The following is a 16,430-nucleotide window of genomic DNA, read 5'->3' on the forward strand; positions in this document are numbered from 1 at the left end:
AGTTCCAGAAGTAGTAGGGCTCAGTGCACATGGGCTTGTTCTTCATTTGAGTAGATAGATTGTTGGCTTAATGAAGATAACTCAAAGCTGAGGACTGCAACTGAAATGCATATAAAAATAACATTTATTGGGCTGGAGAGATGGTTCAGTGGTTAAGAGCACCGGAGTTTGAGTCCCAGCACCAACATGGCAGCTCACTGTCTGTAACTAGTCTTAGCAGACCCGGCATCCTTTTCTGGACTCAAATGGCACCAGACACACATGTGGTGCACAAACATATACGCAGACAAAATGCTTATAAACATAAAATAAAGCAAATAAATGTTAAAAAAAATAAACATTTATTAACTTAGGCTGTATAACACTGATTTAGTGAAATAAAATAAAAAGAAAATCACAAAAACAGGTAAAATATCTGTTCCGCCTTTCGGCTTGAAATGTACATTCTAGGTGAAGTCAGAGACTTCCTTAAGCTTAACAGAGAAGCAAATGGTCCCAATCCATCCCACAGGAGGAGACAGACCTGAGTCTACGGAGGTGGCATGGTGATCTAGTTCCATGTGAGGTGCCTAGTACTAGTGTCTTCCATATTGAGACAATCCTCAGCATTCCTGGTATACAAGTTTAGACAAGACTGCCCTTCATCTTCCACACTGCACAGGACAGCAGTGGAATGAAATCACTCTGCTGTTGCTGTTTGAGCTTTGGCAGCATTTTCCAAAATCTTCCTTTTCCATTCTTCATAATCCTGTGTCAGACTTTCATCTTTCGGTGGTTTATGTGGGGTTTCTATTACGTCCTCGAGTTCTGTAAGACAAAGTAATCAAAAGTAATTTCAAACTTATATTTACAAATGGCATAAAAGTAAAAATTAAAAGTATCTACTTCAATTAGGGTAAAAGAATGAGACCCTAAAGGTGAAATCTAACATGGCAGCGTTCACTTTTCTTTTACATGCCAAGTGTTCTAAGACACTGAACAACAGTTTGTATATAAGTAATCCCATCATGAACAGTATACAGTAGGTGCTAACATTAATCAGGTATTACAGATTAGGAAACTGAAGTTTGTTGGAATTGTGTTACCTTTTCAAATGCACACAGCCAGTGGGTATTGTTAAGCAATTAAAAGGAGGCCATTAACATCAGATTGTCTTTGTAGCTGGAGTTCCTATGTAAGTAACTAGAACTTAACTTGAAAATACATTTTTAGGGAAAAAAAGTAGCCAATCACAAGTTACTTTTCTTGTTATCCAAACAGGGAGCTCCTCACATTAGAACACACTTAAAGGCAATGAGTAGTTTGGCTCAATCGGATCTGTTCTGTTCTCCTTTTAGGTTCAGTCGACTAAGACTTACTGTTCAACTACGAGGTGGGGTTCTCTGAAACAGTTTTGGGTTTGGTGCTGCCCAATTTACAAGTCAGTCTCTGTTTAAACTTTATTTTATTTGCCAAAAGATTCTATCAGACACAAAGCAGGATATAAACTCAGGCAGCTTAGCTACCTACTCTCATACATGTGTTTTCTTAAACTCCTGGTGTGGCCCTGAGTGGTCTAGAACTTGCCCTGTAGACCAGGCTGGCCTTGAACTCAGAGATCTGCCTGCCTCTGCCTGTGAGTGCTGGGATTAAAGGAGTAAGGAGTGCTGGGATTAAAGGTGTGTATCATCATGCTTGTATGACACAAACTTTTAAACATTAGGCAAATTTTTATTTTTTGGCCACGTTAGATATATTTTTACCTACACTTCTTTTACTTCCATTTTATTTTTGCTTAAAAGGCTGTAAATGGTATTACTGTATCACCCATGCTGGCATGGAATTCACTGTATAGACCAACTGGCCTTGAATTTATAGCAATCCTCCAGTGTCTATCTTCAGAGTGCTAGGATTACAGGTGTGTACCACCACACCTGGCTTGAAAAACAGATCTTATCAAGAGATAGTTAGTGGTTAGGCTTTTCTCTAGTGCTGGCTCTTATCATGTAAACTAGGAATGTCACAGGATTGCTCACTGCAGAAATCACACAGCACCAATTTCAGTACCAGGACAACTAGCGTGCCGTACCTTTTGCTGGTGGTTCAATCAATATCTTCTTTTTTTTCAGTGCTGGACTTGCTAAATCTCCAGAGTCTCCTTTCAGAAAAGGAAAAAGTGGTTTCAAGGTTAATTTTTTTATTCAATTTTATTACTTGATTATTTAGGTCCTTAGTTAAATCAGAGAAATTCAAAACCAATAGGAACGAGAAAAATGAACGAAAGGCAGATAACCTTGCTCCTCTTTTTTTCTGGGTGTTTCTCTTGTTAGACGTGAGAATCACTTTCATCCTATTATGGAACTCAGAGGCTGGCGTTTAACACTGAAGTTTCTTTGTTTTGTGACAGGGTTTCACTATGCAGTGCTGGCTGACCTGGAACTCACTATGTAGACCAGGCTGGCTTCAAACACAGACAGACATCTGCCTGAGCCTGCACCCTGAGTGCTGGGGCGGCTGCTTGGACACTGATGTTTCTATTTTCCAGGCACGGATTTGTAGAATCATAATTTTTAAGGTACTAAACCATTGTATTTGAGGAACTGGCATGTCAATTTCCTCACTAAAGAATTCATAAACCAGCACTTTCAACTTGAGAATACTCACTGTTAATCTGCTGCCCAGTCTTCTCTAACTGCTTACACAGACGATCAAATATTGCTTTTTTCACACCGGACGTAGTTATCATTTTCGTTTTATCCACTTTTAGCTTCAGGATTCTAAAAAATAATTTTATGTTTGTTTTTTTCAATATCACCAATTTCCTTGTTAAGTTAATCAGATTACAAATTTATTACCCATTGTCTACATTTTACTACGATTCTCCAGCTGTCTAGGTTTTCCTCTATCCCAAATATCATTAGCTGGAAGCTCATACCTTTGCTCTCTGATTGAACCAAGAACTAAAATACATCTGTTCTGCAATAAATGGGGCAAATAAAGACATCTCTTGTAGAGCTTCATGCCTCTTAGATGTTACCAATGTGCAGAATGGACTTATAATGTCTTAGTGTTCAACTTGCTTTGAGAATGTTTCTATTTATTTATACAGGAATGTCCTATCACTTTGCCCCACTGCCAAAACCCTACTCATATTCCTCTAGAGCAAGCAATTAAAAACAGAACAAAACAACTGGGGCTGGAGAGATGGCTCAGTAGTTAGAGCACTAGAAGGCCTGGGTTCAATTCCAGCACCCACATGGTAGCTCACGGTCACCTGTAACTCCAGGGGATCCAATGCCCTCTTCTGGGCTCCACAAGCAGCACATATACACATACACACACACCTCAAGACAACTGACCATTTCTTGCTCAATTTAATATAATTCTAAAAGTGGAGTTCTTTCAGTTTTTTTTTTTTTGTAACATCAACTACATTCCTTTCTTGTACAATCAAATATCCTCGTTGAATTGAAAGGATATTGGCTGTGAATGATCACTCCTAGGTATACTGCTAATCAAAGCCAAACATGTCAAAATTAGTGACTAGATAGTGACATTCTTTAATAGACTTCTACATGATTCTTATGTAGAAAGTTCTCTCAAAAGGTGAAATAACATCAAAGTTATAAAAAACTATTAGTATTTTATGGTAATAATTCAGTATGTATACTGATAACTAAATATTTTGATGATTCAAACATAAGAATTTATTTCAGAAATGTTTTATATGCAGATGAATAGTTATAGGCAATACTTTTTAAACAATATGCCTGGGAAATCAAACATGACCACTGTACTGACAGATTTTTATCACTTACAAAAAGTAGGGTTTGAAATGAGACTACCCTGCTTACTTATATACAGGGTTGCCACTTGAAAAGTAAACTTCATGAAACACTAGTTCTAAGTTGGCAGCTATATTACCAAGTAACCAAAAATCTGAACACCGGGTCACAAACCACGGCATCACAGGTTTATAGTAGACAGTGTGCTGAGCTGAGGTCAGTGGAATTATAAACATTCTTCCGGAATGAAAAACTCACATCCTGGCAACATTTCCCAATGGTAAAAGGACACTCAGACTGGAGCGAGGCGTTGAGGTACATACACTTGAGATCTCAGCATTTTGGGAGTCGGAGGCAGGAGGATTACCATTAAGTTTAAGGCCAGCCTAGGATCCACAGTGACTTTCAGGCCAGCATGGACTACACAGCAAAACTCTGTCTCTAACGCCCACAGCAGCCCCTCCCCGCACACAGCCCACTTACTTGCACGCTGAAAGTAGCGCAGCAGTGGTGAAGAGCGGCCTGGACAAGTCGAGATCTGCTCGCTGTGTTTCCGCAAGACTAGACTCATAGCTAGGAGAAGCAATGTTTTTGAATTAGTTGTCAGGGAGTATTACTTCAAAGGGGCTCGAAATGCAATGAAGCAATTTAGAATCAAAACTTAGGTGTAGTTCCTCCTAGCTTCCGACTTGAATTGAATTGTCCTGACCTATTGCTACCATTTGCTTGTTGCTGTGCTGTAACAACTGACTCAGATACTTTTTAAAAACTATTTATTTAGGAGCTGGAGAGATGGCTCAGTGGTTAAGAGCACTTGCTGCTCTTGCTGAGCATCTGGGTTCAATTCTCAGCATTCACATGGTGGCTCCCACTCATCCACAACTCCAGTCTACGGAACCCAGTGCCCTCTTCTGACTTGAGGGCACCAGGCACGCATGTAGTACACAGACATACATGCAGGTGAACACTTACTCACACAAAATAAATGTTAAAAACTACACACACCTTTGCAGTATCTTTGAAGCCATGTTCACTGCTTCTGTGCAGCCGAACTGTACAGCTAGGTCTCTAATTCCAATATTCGAATTTAATCCCAGTAAACACTCAAAAGATTTAAGGCAGCTCTGATACATCTTCTTGTTCAAGCCAGACAGCTTAATTAAATAAGCCTTTGAAAGGAAAAACACACAAATTTTAAGTTCAATGTATTATTACCCTTAGATAGTTGTTAAGTGGTATTATGTATAATGTTATTTAACTCAAAAATCCACAAGCATGTCAAGCAGACTTGTTTCAAAGAACTCATACTACAGAAGGGTATAATCATGTATGCGTACAAATGATTTAAAAATGGTTAAATACTGTCTAAGCTGTGCAAAATATCAGAGGGAGACACATATGTGTGACTTGGGTGGAAATGTACAATTACTGGGGAAATAAGGGAGTATGGGGGTAGAGTGAGGAAGGTGTGTGTCTGGAAGAAAGGGGGGGGGAAGAGCAGGAGACCCCACCACAGTAGGGCACCAACTCCATCTGGGGGAGTCAGGGGAGCAAGCAGAATCACATTAAGACAAAAAAGGAACTTGTCAGAAAAGAATCAGGGGGTGGGGCAGGAGGAGTGTGCATTTACAAAACTACAAGTCATTATTACAGCTTGGGGTCAGGGTAAAAGAGATGGAAGCGTTGGATAGCGACAGAAAGTGAACAGAGCTTTAAGGAACACATCAATTCCGACACAAGTACTGTTAGACACATTATACAAAGAGATTTTTTTTTAATCGAGCCACAACAATTTCCAGCGAAAGACTTTTTTTTTTTTAAATCCTCACTTTATGGAAGAAACTGGCAGCTCACATAGCTAGTAAATAGTACTAACATTTGGTTCCAACACGTGACTCTTCCTGACTCTAAAACCCTAAAACATTAAGGATTTTGAGAAGGCCTGGTTCAACTTTCAACAGCTGAGATCCAGAATAGCAGGGAAGAAGACCGGTGGGCGTGTCTAGGAGGATTATGTAACTCGATTAATTGACGTGGGAAGATGTGCTCACTGTGGGTGGTATAATTTCCTGCCACAGGATCCTGGACTGTGTAAAAAGGAGAAAGTGAACCAGGTACAATGAGTCACTGATTTCTGCTTCTTGGCTGTAGCTGTCATGTAGATTCGTCAAGTCCTTCGATTTCTGTGCCAAGGTAGATTGTACCCTTAGTTAAGAGCTAGAAACCCTCTCCCGTGAGCTGCTTTTATTGGGGTAATTTATCACAGCACCATGAAAAGCCACCCCCAAGAAGATGTAAATGGAACAAAGAAGCCTGAGCGCAGTCAGACGGTTCACATGTCATATGGAGGCACGTACTCTATCCAAGGGGCACTCCATGCAGGCAGCGGCAAGGTCGAGGCATATGACAGCGCTGCTGGTTTCCGAGCTGTGTGCAGACAGACCGGTGCACTTCACCTTGGACAGCCGCAAGTACTCTTCTGCTTTCCTGGGTGGAAATGCAATACGTTCACTAAGATTGTTGCAGAACTCAGTCCAACACTAAGGCAAAGAACTGAATGCAGCACGGAGGACTCATACCCCATCTAACTTCTGCGCATGTTCATTTGGGGGAGAGGGGAAGTTCTATAGATAGAACCAAAATGACTCCAGACCTAGCTGTGTCCAAGCGTTTTTAAAGAAGAGTGAATTCAAGTCTCCCCAAACAACCCCTCTCCTTCTAACACTACTTGAAGAAGTACACAGAGGTGAACACAGGCAGGTTAGAGCAAGTCAAATTCTTTCTCTTCCTTGAAGTGGTTCTCAGCTTTGGAGGGTAGTGGAAACAGTTCTGAGTCCCATCCCATTTCTGACCAGTAGCCCCGGGATGAGGCGTATGAACGTTTAACAAGATGACATTGCTGCTGCGGCGGGTTCGGGCCACATTTTACAGCCCCCTATTTAAATGATTTCAGAGTCCCATCTTCACATCTATGTCAATGTTCCTTTCTTCCCCTTCCCTCACCTCACTGGGTGCTGAGATTCGTGGCCTGGTTCTGCTCTATCCGTCTGTCTGCAATAGCTTCAGCTTCCAACGACAAATCATACACCGATCTTCCCAGTCACAGGGCTTCTGAAGATCGAGGCGATCTGGGCCACTCGTGACACATTTTTCCACGCGTGGCACTATCTAACAAACCAGCCTCAAAGCCATCGGAACCTTTTCTGAATTCGTGCGCCCTGCTTGTTATTCCAGCTTTTCACTCTGCACTGTATTCTACCTGACTCTTGCCATTTACAGTCATGGCCATAGGGTCTGCGCGTGACGGGCTCACCGCCGTAAAACAGGTTCTCGAGCCTGAGATATGACCAGAGTTCACCCTGACTGGTTCCTTTTCCGACCGCAGCACATCCCACAGAGTAAGACGACTACGAACGCTCTCTCAAGTCACCCCACAAGCCTGAAAGTTTTTCTCGCGGTGGGGCCGCCCGAGTCTCGCTCAGACCCGTGTGCGGTCATTCCCGCACCGCCAGTGCCTCCAGCGTCGCCATGGGGGAGGAGGATCCAGGGCCGCGGGGCAGGGACGTATCCCAGCACGCACAGCCGCACTCACCTCAGGACACCAGGCTCGGCAAGACCGAGGCGCGGGGCGAGGCGCCGCACCAGCTCCGACTCCATCGCTGGAAGAAATGCGCGCCGAAACGCAGACTGTCAGAGCGCTAAGACTCGCCCCCGGCGAATCCGGATTGGTCGCGACAAGAAAATGAGCGCGTCCCACAAGCCAATCCTGGTCTTCCTTCTGCGCAAGTGCACACGAGGGTGCGCCGGTCCCGGCGAGGTGAACGAGCCCAGCGCTCTATGGCTGCTCCTTCTGCCGCGATCTCCCCCAAACACAGCTTCGCTTCCCGCTGACCGTAGCCCGTGGCGTCGCAGGACCGGTCTCGCCCCGCCCCGTCCACTACACACTACCGTCTGCCTCCCTCCGCAAACCCACGCGAGACTTGAAGTAAGCCAATCGAAAAGCCGCTACCGGCCGAGGGCGGGGCTAGAGAGGGCGGGGCTCGGGAGGCCGCGTCACCTGACGGCGGGCGGCTCCGGCGGAGTAGGCTGTGCTGCTTGCGGGTCCACGGAGTCGCCATGGTGAGTGCGGGGAAGCCGTGGGCCCGTGGGTTGCCCCGGTCGCCGACTTCGCTTGCTCCCGGCGGACGGGGAGCCTCGCGGGCAGTGTCGGGCCGGACGTTCCGATCGAGGCCGTCCTCGCTGGACCGGGCCTGCGGGATGGGGCACGGGCTGCGGAAGGCCGCGAGTAGGCTGCGGTGGGTTGCAGTGGGCGGTGGCGCTGGGTTTGGTCTTTGCCCCGAGACCGGGAGGCCTCTATAAGGGGTGTCTGGGGCTGGAGGTTCAGGGTGTCGGCGGAGGCCTGCAGCTTGTATGGAATGGCCGCCTTCCGCGAGTCGGAGTTCCAGGTCTGCGGTCCCGAAGGTGGAGTTGAGGCTGAGAGGAGCCTCGGAGCTTTGGGCTGGCGCGGTAGCTGGGACGCGCCCTGATGGTGCCTCTCCACCTTTGTGCTCAGCTGTGGTCGCGGGCCCCATGGCCTTTTCTCTGCTGGAAAGATCTCCCAGTGGGGCCGCAGTGGTCCCCTGGCCTTCGCTGGCCGCACAGCCCCCTGATCTTGTAGTGCTGTCAGCGAATTCTAGGGACCTGCTCACGTGAGTTTCCCGGAGGGCTGGCTCGTGCTTGCTTTCCCCGAACCCAGCCATCAGAAAGGAGATCCCTTTTCCTTTCTCCTTCGTTCACCGAGGACTCTAGCGCGCTTGCTGGAAGAAGTGGTCCTCCTTTGCGTTTCTCTGTGATGGTAGCCAGTCGTGGCTCGGCACTTCTAGCTTCATGAACACGAACTTCCTCAAAATTCGAACCCTGTCTTTATTCCACAGGGCAAGTTGTCACTTGCATCCTACTAGCGTTTGATGTGCGCTGCACTGAACAGATGATGTTTTGGGATGATGGTGTGCTTATGTACATTTTAATTCTTTCAATACCTGTTCTTTGTATTCAGAATTATATATTTCTCTCACTTTAAATGTGTTAATAGGAAACACCCGTAGTAAATATTTGTGTTGTTGATTTTGTTGAAGTGGGGCTTGGAGAGGTTATCTTGCTAGGCTCCCACCAGCCTGGTATTCATGGTCCTCTGTTCCAGCTTGCTGAGTTCTGAACATTTGCTCCCATAATTTGCTAAATCTTTGATGTGTACTACTTTAATATAATATTTTGTCTTACAAGATTTTTTTCTTCAGAACTTTTGCGGTCTGGATTTTGTACGTGACCGATGTGAAGTTTAACTTTAGAATTTTTTTCAACACTTCCTAGTTGGCGTAGAGTGTTACACAAAGCATTTGCGGATACCCTTCAGACTCCATTTCTGTGCTGGGTGAGCCAGGCTGGAGCAGTTTTTCCTGTAAATTTTATTGAGAAACAAAACCTAGGTATCAGTTCTGTCATAGGCAGTCTTTAGGGTCTGAGCAGGAACTCAGTCTTTGAGTCTCAACTTTTGCATCTGGAAACAAGTGTTGGTCTCATTGCCACTTTCCACCTAGAAATCCTGAGTCCTGTTCAATTCACAAATCATCTGGTGGAGGAGACATGCTCTTGAAACACACTGTAGTACAGTACTTTGGGGTTATGTTGGGATAGAGTTGTGTCAGGTGCTTGGGGAAGACTCTGGGAGGTAATGTGAACAGATTCTGAGGAGAACAGGCAGGAATTCTCAGCATGGAGAAAAAAGAATATTGCTGTTTAGTGTTCCTGATGTGCTCCCTCCTAAGACTTTTGGAATGTTGTTAAGTTTGTGTATGTATGGAATTCATAAGTGTGGGGCTTTTGTTGTTTGCTTTTTTCTTTTTGCAGTTCTAGGGATTGAACCCAAAGCCTTCAGCCTACTAGACATAAACTCCAACACAAACTCCCTAGCCCAAATTGTTTTAAAGTTTCTGTTCACTCATCATCCTTTGAACTATTTGTGCCTTAACCAAACCAGTTTTTTGTTTTGTTTTGTTTTTCGAGACAGGGTTTCTCTGTGGTTTTGGAACCTGTCCTGGAACTAGCTCTTGCAGACCAGGCTGGTCTCGAACTCACAGAGATCCGCCTGCCTCTGTCTCCCAAGTGCTGGGATTAAAGGCGTGCGCCACCACCGCCCGGCCCAAACCAGTTTTAACTACTATTCTCATCAACATGATCAAATTTGGTGTCTTTAAGGGATTAGTTTTTATCTTGCTGTTGCTTTATGTTGTGTTGTCGTATTACATCTGCAGCCTATCAGGGGGAAAACTGACCAACAAAAGTCCCTACAACCAGTAGAGGTAATTGCTTTCGTTTTAAAAGGAACATGCTAATGACTAACGCTTACGAAGGCTTTATTACTAAGTTACACATTCAGAATTTTGGGTGCTATTTTATTTCCCAAGTTTATACCAAAAAATGTGTGACCTCTTATAGTCCATTTTATAGCTGCATAGTAAAGGTTATTTACACACACAAAGCTGGAAACAGTCCATATTTCTATAGGTGGGTGAACCAGTACATGTATATATGTAAACATAAACATATATACACATACATGCACACACACATACAGTCTTTAAAAGGAGGGAAATGCTGACAATACTTTCATACAGATGAACCTTGAACATAACTCTAAATGAAATAAGCCAGACACAAAGGAAAAATGCTGCATAATTCCATGTATATAAATATAGTAGTAAAATTGCTTGTCTGAGGGACATTGCGGTGTTTGGGAGTGTTGCTAGCTTCAGTAGGTGCAGTCTCCATTTGGAAAGGTGAAGATGTTTGGAGATGGAAGGCGATGCTCACTGTGCAGTGCACTCTGTGTGGAAGGCGATGCTCACTGTGCAGTGCACTCTCTGTGGAAGGCGATGCTCACTGCACTCTGTGTGGTAGATCTTGCTGCTATAAAACTGTTATAGCACTGGAGGGTAGCTTAACAGTTACAAGCATTTACTCCTGCAGGAGACCCAAGTTCAGTATCTTTGTTGAGTGTCTCACAGCTACCCAACATTCTAGCGCTCTGTGATCCTCCACACTGTTCTGGTTTCTGTGGGCATTCACTTCCACATGCTCCCACACAGATATATATCTATAGCTATATTCACCTATATATACAATTAAAAATGTTAAATCTTAAAAGTCCTGTATTACTGCTTCTAAGTTGACTTTGAGCTTTTGTAAAGTCTTTTGCGTTTAGATACAAAGCACACACACTTCTGTGTGTATACATACATAATACACACACACCCATATGAAGATTGATTTCCAAAGTACTTAGAGTACTAGCCAATGTGTAGTAAATTTCATTGCGTTTGAGTGTGAGTGTCTGCCTAGCATATGTGAAGCCCTCAGGTGCTAGCCACAGCATTATGCAAATCAGGACAGAGTAGACAGGAAGATGAGATGTTCAGGGCCATCCTCAGCTACAAAGTGAATTCAAGGCTACATCACACTCTGACAGAAGAAAAATCATTTTTTATTCATTTGGAATCTTAAAGCTTTGCTTTGTTTTTGGTCTTTCTTTTTCTTTTTAGCAGGGTTTACTCTGTAGCTGGGACTGGCTTTGAACTTGTAATTTTCAAACCTCCAGGATGCTGAGATTGTAGGCATGAGCTACCATGTCTAGTTTAAGTTCGATTCCTTAAATCCTACTGTCCTTTTTACTTCTGAAAAAACATTTTTTTGCTAATATTTCTCCTATATAGATTAATGTTTCTTTAAAGTTAAGACACTTGCTTTCTTTGAAATTCATTTATAATTAAAATAAATACTTGAATTAAAAAATTAATGATGTGCATGTATGTTCGCATGTGCATGTGTATACAGGTGCCTGTGGAGGCCAGAGGCATTGGATTCCATGTAGTCGAAGTGACAGTTGGTTGTGAATCTCCTACTGTGTAGGAACGAAGAATTGAACTGAGATTTTCTGCAGGAGCACTGGTCACTCTTAACCACTGGGCGGTCCCTTCAGCCCTTAGTTATTATTTTGGAAAAGAAATATTTTGGAAAAGAAATAGCTGTGAGAAAACTCATTTTACTAGTTTTATTGGGAAAAACAGTACAGGGAGGTGCATGACATTGCTTATTACTCAGTTTTTTTCATTATCCAAAATTAAACCAAGACACAGTATTCAATCCAAAATTAAACTAAGTTTTTAGGTTTTATAAACAAAGCTTTTAAGTCTTATAAACCGTTGTATTTCAGAAGTGGATTTTTCTGCTGTTTAATCTTAAAGTATTTTGATTGTCTTAGATTTGAAACATGAAATTGTACTTTCATGTTTATCATGTTTCTGTGTAAATCTTTCTACTTTTTCTAATTCATTATGTAGAGAGGACTTTTCCTATAGTTAGTCTTTAAAATTTTTAAATGAAATTTATATTTTTAAAAAAAGTCTGATTTTTCTGATACTTTCCCTTTTGTTCCAAAATATTTTTACTACCTCACTTAGGAAGTTCTGTAGGTGATTTGCTCACTTTTCCTTCTCTAAATTAGTAGATCTGTTTAAGATATTTCACTTAAATGAAGTCTCATAGCATGCATTTGTGTCGGACTTCTTTCATTTGCTGTAATGTTTCCTATGTTTATTTGCATGTTTCAATACTAGAGACTTTTTATGGCTTAATGATAGCCTATCGTGTATTTTTACTGCCTATCTATTAATCTGGTTTAAATCTGATATATGATCTGAAAGGTCTAGAATCAGTTAATCTGTGCAGTCAGTGAACATTTATGAAGCATACATTGTGTATATTGGTTCTCAAACATGATTATATATAATTACATTGTTAGGCATGCTGTGGTGGTAATGTAAACATGGTATTATTTAACATGAAATATTAGTTAATTCTGCTTGACAGGGAGAATGAGTTCATTTTTTAAGCAGTTTTGCTGACGGCCTGGAGGAGTAGGTTTGTTTTTTGCTGTTTATCTGTGATTTTGAAATAGTAGGTATTTGAGGAGACTGTCTTTACTATTTTCTATTGTAAGTCATTAGCAATTCCAGCTATTTTATTTCCAAGTTGCTTCTTTTTTGTTATAAGGGAAGAGGCTGCTGTGTTCTTATAAATATTTTTCTTTGTGTAAAAGTAGATTAAAATGTAGATGAAAGTAGTTGAGAGGGAAAGAGAAGGTCTTAAAAATTTGGAGTATGCTAGGCTTCGTTTAAGAAATAGCTTGTCTATACAGCTGTGCTTCAATTGGGTTTAGAGCATATTAACAGAACATAGCTATAAACTACCGCCACATTTTTTTTGATGCCAGATACTTTTTGTCTGTCTGTCTGTCAGTCATTTTGAGACAAGGTCTCATTGTGTAGGTCTTGCTGTCCTGGTACTCACTGTGTAGATTAGGCTGGCCTCAAACTCACAGAGAAGTGCCTGCTTCTGCCTTCCAAGTGCTGGGATTAAAGTCATGCATCATCACACCAGGCTGAGGCCAGAATTTTTGAGTCAGTTCAGTTGACAAATTAATTTGAGCTGTGGTGTTGAAACGAACCTTATGTAAAAATTTTGGAAAAGGACTATGACTAAAATTACAGAAATAACTTTTTTTTGGCTAGGAGAAAGTGCTTATGAGCCACTAATGAAAGTGTTTTTAAAAATCTTCATTTCAGCCTACAACACAGCAGTCACCCCAGGATGAGCAGGAAAAACTCTTGGATGAAGCCATCCAGGCTGTGAAGGTTCAGTCATTCCAGATGAAAAGATGCCTGGTAAGAATGAAGATGTGAGAGACAGCAGTACACCTTAGACCTGAGGAAGACGTACTATGTAATGAGTGTTCTGTAGATACTTCATGAATGACTGTATTTGAATGCCTCAGCTTGAATTATTCAATTATGTGTTTTCACCTGAGTATCCTGAGAACTTTTGAATATGTAATTTTATTATAGGAACTAGCTTAAAAACTAAAAGATACATGTGGTGTTGATCTCTGGAGGCAGAAGAGGATCAAGAACTTGAAGCCACTTCTGTTTATATTTGAGACCCTTAAAACATGAAAACAGAAATTACACATATCCCTGTTTATATGTTTTTATAGTCTAAAGATAGAAACACTCTGCTTAGGTCCTTTATAGTCTGTTAATGTTTTAAAGAAATGAACCAAATGGACAGGTACTTTAAGCTATACAAGATAGTTACACAATTGTAACTGTGAGTGAAGTGGGGTGGCATATGATGGTTTTAAAGCTTCAAAGATGACAAAGAAAGACTTACAGAAACTGCCAAGAGCCTAATGTTCTGTGACAAAGCCATTGTTAGGGAGCTTACCTTGGGAAGAAACTTAGCATGCCCACTCTCTTGACTATAGGTCAGGTGTGAACTATTAGAACTAGTTCCCTAGTCTCTGGAGGGTGAGAAGTTTGAAGTTACTCTATACAGTCTTACTTATGGAACAAGCTTTGGGGCCCTGGTGAGAAATTAACCCCCCGCCCCCAAGAAAGGAGAGACTTGTGAAGTTGATTTTTATGTGTCTAAAATAAGTGCTGTAGACTCTTAAAACTCGGTGACAGATCTTTAGTTAAATAGATCTAAGATAAATGTTTAGTTAAACTAAGCATTCTCGTTATTTCTCTTGCTATTTTGTAGGACAAAAACAAGCTGATGGATGCTCTGAAACATGCCTCTAATATGCTTGGAGAACTCCGGACTTCTATGTTATCACCAAAGAGTTACTATGAACTTTGTATCTTTTGAATGTTTTGAAGTATAAATATTTGAGCCATATTTATTTCTTGATAAGGCCAATTTTGTTGTTGTTGGATTTTTTTTTAAAGCAGAACCAATACAGACTTATTAAGGAAAAGTGAGAGAAGAACCCTTGAGAGTATGAAGGCCCTATAGTTTAATTTTTTTTAAGATTTGTTTTCCTTTATATGTGTGAATGTTTTGTCTGTCTGTCTGTAATGTATGTATGAACGTGTGCCACAGTCATAGTAGTGCCTGCAAAGGCCAGAAGAGGGCATCAGATTCCCTGGAACTGGAGTCACAGATGTTTGTAAACCACTGTGTGGGTACTGGAACTCAAACCCAGGTCCTCTGGAAGAACAGCCAGTGCTGCTGCTCCTGCATCTTCTCTTCTTTTTAAAAATGGTTTCCTTATTTCCTAGCCCAAGCTAATCTCAAACTCAGTCCTCCTAACTCAATCAATCTCCTAAGTTATAGGTATGAACTATCATATCTAGCTTTAATTTTTTTCATGTTAAAAATTTCTAGAGTTAATTGTTCTTTTATTTTTCAGACAAAATAGTCCTCTTGCAGGCAGATAATCTAAGTGAGAAAGGAAAAGCTGCTTTCAGAGTAACCTTTTTTGTAAACATTAATCTCTTCCCACCTCACCTTTTTTTTCTTTCTTTGCTTTTTTTTTTCTATTGTTGGCTATTGACCCTAATTTTAGGCAAGCAGTTTTCCAATTAAATTAAATCTGTACTCATATGCTTAACTTTCTTTAACTAGATTGCTCTTATATCTCAATTTTTGAAAAAAATATTGAGGCTAATAAGTGGCAATTGTTTTTTGGATTTTGTTGTTATTTTAGAGGCGGGATCTTGCTGTGTAGCCTTGCTTGGCCTCTTGGCTCACAGTGATCCTCTTGCATCTGCCTGCTGTGTGCTGGGATTACAGGTGCATGCCACAATGCCTGGCAGCCTCTCCTCCTGCCCCCTTTTTAAGATGAGGAGACTGGTCTTGAATTCTTGGGTTTAGCCGATCCTCTCTCTTAAGCCTCCCAAGTAGCTCAGAGTTTTTTTGAGACAGTGTATTATGGTGTAGGTCAGACTGGCTTTGAACTCGCTATCCTCCTGACTCAGTGCTGGATTCAGATATGTGCTACTACACCAGCTTGACATTTTTTTTCAAATTTATTTTTATGTGTATGACAATATGTTTGTATGTGCATCACATGCATGCTGGTCCTCAGGGTTGTCAGAAGAGGGCATTAGAGTCCCTGGAAATGGAGTTAGAGATGGTGGTGAGCCATCATGTATGTACTGGGAATTGAACCCAGATCCTCGGCAAGAGTAGCCGGTTAGCTGAACCATCTCTACAGACCAGCAGATCCTTATTTTTAAAATAATAAAAGCCAATTGAAATTTTATCTTCCCTTTAAACATTCATTATTATTGGAAGCCTAAGTGTAAAATACCTTCCCAGTGGGTTTTCTTTTGAATGCATGATCCTGCAGCTGCAACCTCATGAGTGGCTGGGATCATAGGCATGTACCTCTATGCCAGGAGGCATTTGATTTTGTTTGATGGTGATGGAAACTGAACACAAGGCCTTTCTCATGAGAGGTAAGTGCTGGCACTGCTGAGCTACATCATTAGCCCTGCCCAATAGTTTTAATTATTCCAACAAGTAGTTGTAGAGTTGTTTTCTTTATTGATTTACCTTTATTCTTAATCCTTAATCACAATGAAAAGATATGGCTATTTCTGATGAACTGCACTACTTGGAGGTTTATCTGACTGATGAGTTTGCTAAAGGAAGAAAAGTGGCAGATCTCTATGAACTTGTACAGTATGCTGGAAACATTATTCCAAGGCTGTAAGTAATGAAGGTCTTTTATATCTGTACTCTTGAGGCTGTGTGTTGGGTGGTGTAGTAGCCAGTGAAGTCTCA

The 16,430-nt window shown here is 41.7% G+C and overlaps 2 protein-coding genes across 3 annotated transcripts in view; one reads left to right on the plus strand and one right to left on the minus strand.

Moving 5' to 3' along the window:
- Nucleotides 1-324: 324 nt before the first annotated feature.
- On the minus strand, nucleotides 325-7,647 carry Orc6 (origin recognition complex subunit 6). The gene is made up of 7 exons (XM_050120682.1): nucleotides 7,357-7,647; nucleotides 6,122-6,251; nucleotides 4,770-4,933; nucleotides 4,248-4,337; nucleotides 2,644-2,756; nucleotides 2,069-2,137; nucleotides 325-807 (listed from the first exon to the last, which is right to left on the minus strand). Exons 1-7 carry the CDS (start codon nucleotides 7,419-7,421, stop codon nucleotides 680-682), a joined length of 759 nt encoding a protein of 252 aa, XP_049976639.1. The 5' UTR covers nucleotides 7,422-7,647; the 3' UTR covers nucleotides 325-679.
- A 108-nt stretch (nucleotides 7,648-7,755) lies between these two features.
- The window catches only part of Vps35 (VPS35 retromer complex component), a 31,033-nt gene continuing 22,358 nt past the window's right edge, over nucleotides 7,756-16,430 (plus strand). Inside the window, exons 1-4 of one of the 2 annotated variants that reach the window (XM_050120668.1) lie at nucleotides 7,756-7,883; nucleotides 13,424-13,522; nucleotides 14,400-14,496; nucleotides 16,232-16,355. In XM_050120668.1, coding sequence (XP_049976625.1) covers nucleotides 7,881-7,883; nucleotides 13,424-13,522; nucleotides 14,400-14,496; nucleotides 16,232-16,355 — 323 coding nt within the window. In that variant the 5' untranslated portion in view covers nucleotides 7,756-7,880. Of the gene's footprint in view, nucleotides 7,884-8,037; nucleotides 8,060-13,423; nucleotides 13,523-14,399; nucleotides 14,497-16,231; nucleotides 16,356-16,430 lie in introns of those variants that run through there. The other variant, XM_050120669.1, reaches the window with a different exon arrangement.

Source organism: Alexandromys fortis, unplaced genomic scaffold (assembly GCF_014885135.2).
Source record: "Alexandromys fortis isolate MF-2015 unplaced genomic scaffold, M_Fortis_MF-2015_v1.1 scaffold_186, whole genome shotgun sequence".
Taxonomy (NCBI): domain Eukaryota; kingdom Metazoa; phylum Chordata; class Mammalia; order Rodentia; family Cricetidae; genus Alexandromys; species Alexandromys fortis.